This window comes from Corylus avellana, chromosome 11, assembly GCF_965113065.1.
Source record: "Corylus avellana chromosome 11, dhCorAvel1.hap1.2, whole genome shotgun sequence".
NCBI lineage: Eukaryota > Viridiplantae > Streptophyta > Magnoliopsida > Fagales > Betulaceae > Corylus > Corylus avellana.
In genome coordinates, this window is record NC_142500.1 from 11,608,810 (window position 1) to 11,615,629 (window position 6,820).

General features: G+C 41.6%; 2 protein-coding genes across 2 annotated transcripts; one reads left to right on the top strand and one right to left on the bottom strand.

Annotated features, from left to right (window-relative positions):
- The first annotated feature begins 506 nt into the window (after nucleotides 1-506).
- SLO2 (Pentatricopeptide repeat (PPR) superfamily protein) lies at nucleotides 507-3,380 on the top strand. The gene has a single exon (XM_059576892.2). It carries the CDS (start codon nucleotides 726-728, stop codon nucleotides 2,844-2,846), a length of 2,121 nt encoding a protein of 706 aa, XP_059432875.1. The 5' UTR covers nucleotides 507-725; the 3' UTR covers nucleotides 2,847-3,380.
- Nucleotides 3,381-3,457: 77 nt separating this feature from the next.
- On the bottom strand, nucleotides 3,458-5,775 carry ABCG5 (ABC-2 type transporter family protein). Its single transcript, XM_059576270.2, has one exon. It carries the CDS (start codon nucleotides 5,531-5,533, stop codon nucleotides 3,665-3,667), a length of 1,869 nt encoding a protein of 622 aa, XP_059432253.1. The 5' UTR covers nucleotides 5,534-5,775; the 3' UTR covers nucleotides 3,458-3,664.
- Between the last annotated feature and the right edge of the window lie 1,045 nt (nucleotides 5,776-6,820).

Sequence of the window (6,820 nt, forward strand, 5' to 3'; positions counted from 1 at the left end):
CCTTCTTTTAAGCACCAAATTAGAAGCTAGTATGTCAGATAAGTACACAAAATGGAATAGACTTGTAAACACCAGATCCTTAAAGAAATTTCATAATCTTTCTCTTGTCCGTTCAAAGCCCCAACTCAACGGAAACCACCGGAGGTCCGGAGTAGCCGAACGCCGCCATCGCAATCAGCCGAACGTCAACAAGAACACCAACAAGTGTAAGCCAAAAACCAACAAGACTCAGCAACTCACGAACACCAACGAGAGTAAGCCAAAAACTAGAAAATAAAAAACCAACATTTAGCCAGACCAGCGTGGGTCACAGCTAGACCCGCGTGCCGGGGCCACCAACATCATCTATCTCTCTCTCAGGTGGATTCTGGCGGTGGCTCCATGGATTCCGGATGGTTGGCGTTCGGCGGGCGGTGAAAATTGGCAGTTGTCGGAGGCGCTGCTTGGTGGTGGCCGGTGTGGGAGGTGGCAGGGGAATTTGGGAAAGAGGGGGTGGGAGCATGTGGGAGAGGGGGAAAATGAAGAGAATTTTCTATTGAATAGGATTAGGTGTTTTCATTTCTATTGAATTTTATGCTCCTTGCTGATGTGTCAAGTTTTAATTTGTTGCTGTAAAAGTGGTATTTTGCGGCGCATACGGACCTAAGGTTTTGTCTTGAAGCATACATGTTAAGTTGTAACCCCTAAAAACACGCCCAGAACCTGTCTTCTCTAAAGATAATGGAATGGCTAGACATGGCTTGGTCCAGAAACTCGTGGTGGGCGACCTCTGCTTCCACAACTCGTCTCCCTTTGCGAAGCTCTTGGACTCGTGCGTCAAATCGAGGTCGGTGCGGGACACGCGACTCATCCACGCCCGTATCATCAAATCCCAGTTTTCCTCTGAAGTTTTTATCCAAAATAGGCTTATTGATGTCTATGGTAAATGTGGTTGTTTGGACGATGCACGCAGAGTGTTTGATCGAATGCTTCAGAGGAATACTTTCACTTGGAATTCGATTGCAAGTGCTTTAATAAGATGGGGCTGTCTTCATGAGGCTGTGCAAGTCTTTGGGTCGATGCCTGAGCCAGACCAGTGCTCGTGGAACTCAATTGTATCGGGTTTTGCGCAACATGATCGTTTTGATGAAGCCTTACAGTATTTTAGTAAAATGCATAGGGAGAATTTTGTGCTTAATGAATACTCGTTTGGTAGTGCTCTTAGTGCCTGTTCGGGACTGATGGATTTGAAAATGGGTATTCAAATTCATGCTTTGCTCTCAAAATCCTGCTACTCGTCGGACGTTTATATGGGTTCTGCTCTTATTGACATGTATTCTAAGTGTGGGAGTGTGGTTTGTGCTCAAAGAGTTTTTGATCGGATGAGTGAACGGAACAGAGTTTCTTGGAACAGCATGATTACATGTTATGAGCAAAATGGCCCGGCAAGTGAAGCTTTGGAGGTTTTTGTGAAAATGATGGATTGCGGGATTGAACCAGATGAGGTCACTCTAGCTAGCGTGGTCAGTGCTTGTGCGAGTTTGTTGGCAATTAGAGAAGGTTTGCAGATTCATGCTCACGTTGTGAAAAGGGACAAATTCAGGGATGATCTTGTTTTGGGAAATGCATTGGTTGATATGTATGCAAAATGTTGTAAAATCAAAGAAGCTAGATGGGTTTTCGATCGGATGCCAATTAGGAATGTGGTGTCTGAAACGTCCTTGGTGAGTGGGTATGCAAAGGCAGGAAGTGTGAAAGATGCAAGGTTAATGTTTACAAACATGATGGAGCGGAATGTAGTGTCTTGGAATTCACTTATTGCAGGGTATACACAGAATGGGGAGAATGAAGAGGCGCTTGGGCTCTTCCTCCTGCTAAAGAGGGAATCCATTTGGCCAACCCATTACACCTTTGGGAATCTACTCAATGCTTGTGCCAATCTTTCGGAACTGCAGCTGGGCAGACAGGCTCATGGCCACGTTTTGAAGCATGGATTTCGCTTTCAATCTGGAGAGGAGAGCGACATTTTTGTGGGGAACTCTCTCATTGACATGTATGTGAAATGTGGATCAGTTGAAGATGGGAGCCGGGTATTTGAAAATATGGTGGAAAGGGATTGTGTCTCTTGGAATGCCATGATAGTGGGATATGCACAAAATGGTTATGGAACTGAAGCTCTTCAAATTTTCCAAAAAATGTTGTTATCTGGAGAGAAACCAGACCATATCACTATGATCGGTGTTCTATGTGCTTGCAGTCATGGGGGGTTGGTTGAAGATGGGCGTAACTATTTCCACTCAATGAGAACGGAGCATGGTATGACACCACTGAAGGACCATTATACATGTATGGTTGATATACTTGGTCGAGCTGGATGCCTCGATGAAGCAAAGAGTTTGATAGACACAATGCCGATGCAGCCTGATGCTGTTGTCTGGGGATCTTTACTTGCTGCTTGTAAGGTCCATAAGAACATCAAATTAGGGAAGTATGTAGCAGAGAAGCTCTTGGAGATTGACCCTTGGAATTCTGGACCTTATGTACTTCTCTCAAACATGTATGCTGAGCTTGGTAAATGGAGGGATGTTATGAAAGTTAGAAAGCAGATGAGGCAACAGGGAGTTGTCAAGCAGCCGGGTTGCAGTTGGATTAAAATCCAAAGTGATTTGCATGTTTTCATGGTCAAAGATAAAAGGCATCCTCAGAGGAAGGAGATGTATTCACTTTTGAAGATGCTCACGGAACAGATGAAGAGAGCTGGGTATGTGCCAGATGCTGGTGTTCATGATGCTTGCAATGAGCAGAGTGAATCTGAATTTATCTCTTGTGACACAGAGGAAATGCCAGCAGATGCTGCTGTGGGTTGAAATCAAATGCTCTGCTCTTTGTATCCCTTTTACCAACACTGATTGATTCTTTTCCTCAATTTACAGAAACTCAAAAACTAATCTTACAATTAAGCATTTTTTACCCTCATCTCCCTGGAGGTGTAGGAAGACGACATACACATATCCCCTCTAGCATGGAGAATTACAGAGAGCCTGGAGGGAGGTCAGTATAATTAATTGTTAGGGGGCATATCATATGTTTAGTCGGCCAATTTAGGATATTGGTAGACAGAACTAACAGCCTTTGGCAAACATGCTCCTCTGTCTGCAGTTGTACCAATTGGGCCAGCTATGTTGCAGTTAAATGTGCCATGTCGTGATATGATTCTGGGAGCTGCTTAAATTAATAAATTAATTATGGTTTTAATTTACTTAAAATTTGTGCTGTTTTACAGTTTTGGAGTGTGTTGGGTTTTTCAGAGTAAAAAGTTTCTCTTGTTTATATACAGAACTGTACTGTCACATTTTGTACCGTCCACCAAGCATATACAAACAAGAACAAAAACACAAACCATAAAGAGAAGAAGAAGAAAAAGAAGAGCCTGGTGAATATGTGTTAGAGAGAGAGAGAGAGAGAGAGAGAGAGGTCATGTTTGAAATATTGAACATGAAAACCAACTTATCATTTTAGTACAATCTGGTGGCAGAAATTACACCTTTTTTTTTATTTTATTATTGTTTTTTCATCTTTCCATGCTGTCATAAGTAAAGTCCAAGACATGTGAACCATCATCTTGTCCACAAACAAGAGAGAGAGAGAGAGAGAGAGAGAGAGAGAGAGATTTTCACCATATTCTTCAGATAAGGGCATCTCTGAGCCCTCTCTGTGAGCATCTACATCTAAGAATGACATAAGAAATAAACCTGTAAACCAAGATGAAGCACACCATAACAACAACATTTCTCCACCTACTATCCTCCCCATAGCCTTCTTCTCTAAGCACATCTTCTCCACTCACTTCACATGTCCCAAACATGTACTCCAAGCACTTTCCTGAGTTAGAGAACTCATTTATTAGAAACCCTTCAAACGGATACTTGAACAACGATATGTAATGCATGAAAATCCAGTAACTTGGAATCCCCTGCTTTGATATGAAGTAACCAGAGAAGAGAAAAAAGGATCCCATGACGCCGGCAATCACCGAATTCCCGACGATGAAATTAGGCACCAGAGCACTGAAACACACCACAACTGAATTTGCTGTATACAGAATTAACCAAATTAACAACAAGAAATGCAGAAAGGCCATGAAGTTGTGATTGAGTCCAACGAGCCAGTATAAGGGCACTGTGAATAAAATGGCTAGGATTAGTAGAAATGGCAAGTAAACAAGTCCATTGGCTACTGCATAGGATGAGACCCTGTAGCTTCCACAAGATGTTTCCTTCATAAGAATCTCCCTCTCTTGCAGAAAGATTGGCAGAGCTTCTGTGGTGCATGATAGCAAAAAAGTCAAAATGAATGCAAACAGACCTACCCTTTCCTGTGCTCCAACCAAATCATCTTTCAGATTGTAAAAGATCGAGCCAAGCACAAGCCCTGAGATCAGCATTTGAATCGTCCGGCAAGCAAATAGCTCCTTTGTCCGGAAGATGTTCTTGGAGAATCTATGAGTGAGAATCATGGTTTCTCGGAGTCTAGAATTTGCAAAGTCAAGTGGGAAATTTAAATCCATTCCAACATTGATTGTTTCTTCATCCACGACCTTCGATTGTTGAAAGAGCTGTTGTAGTGTGAACTTACCATCTTCTTTCTTTTGCAGGCTGGTTGTTGATGGCAGCTGCAGCAGCATTTCTTTGTGATCAACACGCTGAAATTTTCTGTGCTGTTGAATGGTGTCGATGGATTCGATGGCGAATTCAACAACATTGACATGAAGAGGAAGCTCCAAACCCATCAGCCTTAAGTTCACCCCAAGCTGATCCACCGCGCCATGGTGCAAGACGCAGCCATTAGCCAACAACAAAATTGTGTTGAACAGCTTTACAATCCGGAAGCCAGGCTGATGGATGCTGAGAATTACGGTTCTGCCGCGGGTTTCCGCCATGGTCTTAAGCATGTCAATGATTTGAAGAGCTGATGTGCTGTCCAGCCCTGAAGTTGGTTCATCAAGAATCAGCACTTTGGGATCATGTACCACGTCGACGCCGATCGAAACGCGGCGCTTTTCTCCGCCCGATATCCCGCGAACCCTGTCGTCTCCGACACGAGCTCCGGCGACACGGCTCAAGCCAAGCTCCTGGATCAAGGACTTCACCCTGGAGCTCAGCTCAGCCGGTGGAAGCCTTAGCCTTAGCTTTGCGCTGAACATTAAGGTTTCTTCAACTGTAAGTAAAGGAAAAAGGGTATCCTTCTGTGTGACATACCCTGATGTTTTCTTGAAGTGAGCTTTGTTGATGGGCTTTTGGTTCACAAAAATGGAAGCACTTTGTGGTGTGAGTTTCCCTGCTAGGATTTCCAGAAGGGAAGACTTTCCAGCCCCACTCGGACCAACAATGGCGAGAATCTCCCATGGTTTGGCTCGGCAGTTCACTGCCTTTAGGACTTGGCGGTCTGCTTGAGGATTCTCTTTACAGAAGATCTTCAATGGGTGCTGTTTGTTTTGTGTTTGGATGCTGTAGTTGATGCCTATTGCTTCAATCTCACACCCTTGTTTCTTCATTGAGGAAGCTCTCTTCTCTCTTCTCTCCTCTCTCTTCTATCTCAAATGATTTTCTTCTTGTTGATAATTTTTCTTATTTAATTGCTGGATTTTGGCTTCAACTACAAACTGAAAACAGTGAGGGGTTTAAAGGGATTAAATTCACAATTGCTCCTCGACTTTCTATACACGGTTCACGTGCAACTTTTGTGGCTGTTTGTTTCTGTAGACATATTTTGTCATCGAAATTTGTTTAGTTCACGTGGCAATGGTATGTGAAGTAAATTGCTTCTTGTTGTGAAGTTTGTAGATGTCTTCCAGCTTTTGACGACAAAATAACCTAACACACGTACCGCTTGCTTTTTGCTCGTCTCAGAATAATAGGTGGAAACTCTAGTAGGCACTCGGCGTAAATAGAAATATTGCGATAATGTTGTAAATGAGGGTTGGCATTAAGGATAGGAAAAAATGTAAATGAGTCTACCAAGTTTATTTGATTTGCAATTAGCTCTCAGTAATTTTAAAATGAATTCAGAGGTTCCTCAGGTATGACAAAAAACTAATTTATTCTATACACTCATATTCCATTAAATGTTAGACTTTACAAAATTGTGGTACGTGTCTTATTTAAATTAGTGTCACACTAATGAAATCTGTAAAGTCAGTGGAAAAAATTTAACTGTAAAGAATATATTATTTTTTTGGTAAATCTCAAAAACTTTTAAGTCCATTTTAATATTATACGGAGCTAATTATAAATCATATAAACCATAAAAACATATTTTACATTTTTCCAATAAGAATAAGAACAAGAGTAAGGTGTGAGTTCAAAATTATTGAAAAGATTTTTTTTTTTTTTTTTTGGTTTAACAAACGAAAATAATATGAATCTATTTTATATAGAAAGTTGTGCCCGGGTTATTATTAATAAATTTGGTTAAATACCTTTTTAGTACCTAAATTTTGACGTCTTAATTTTTTCCCATTTAGGTTTTATTTTGTACCATAGAAGGTACTTGTCTTATGGGTAAATACAGAGTTAGTACCTTCGTCTATATTCTGTCAAAAAAACAAATGGATCGCCACGCTAGCCCAATCAAAACATGAAACGTATCCTTTGCCTTAACAAAAAATAAAAATAAAATAAAAATGAAGAAAAATAATTAAAAGAAGAAGAAGAAGAAGAAGAAAGAGGGTTCCAATTGGGCTGGCCGGCTACCCCCATTTTGGTCATTGGGGATGGCTCAGCCACCTAAGCCACCCCTAGGGCCGGTATGGGGGTGGCCAAACCACCCCCATAACCTATAG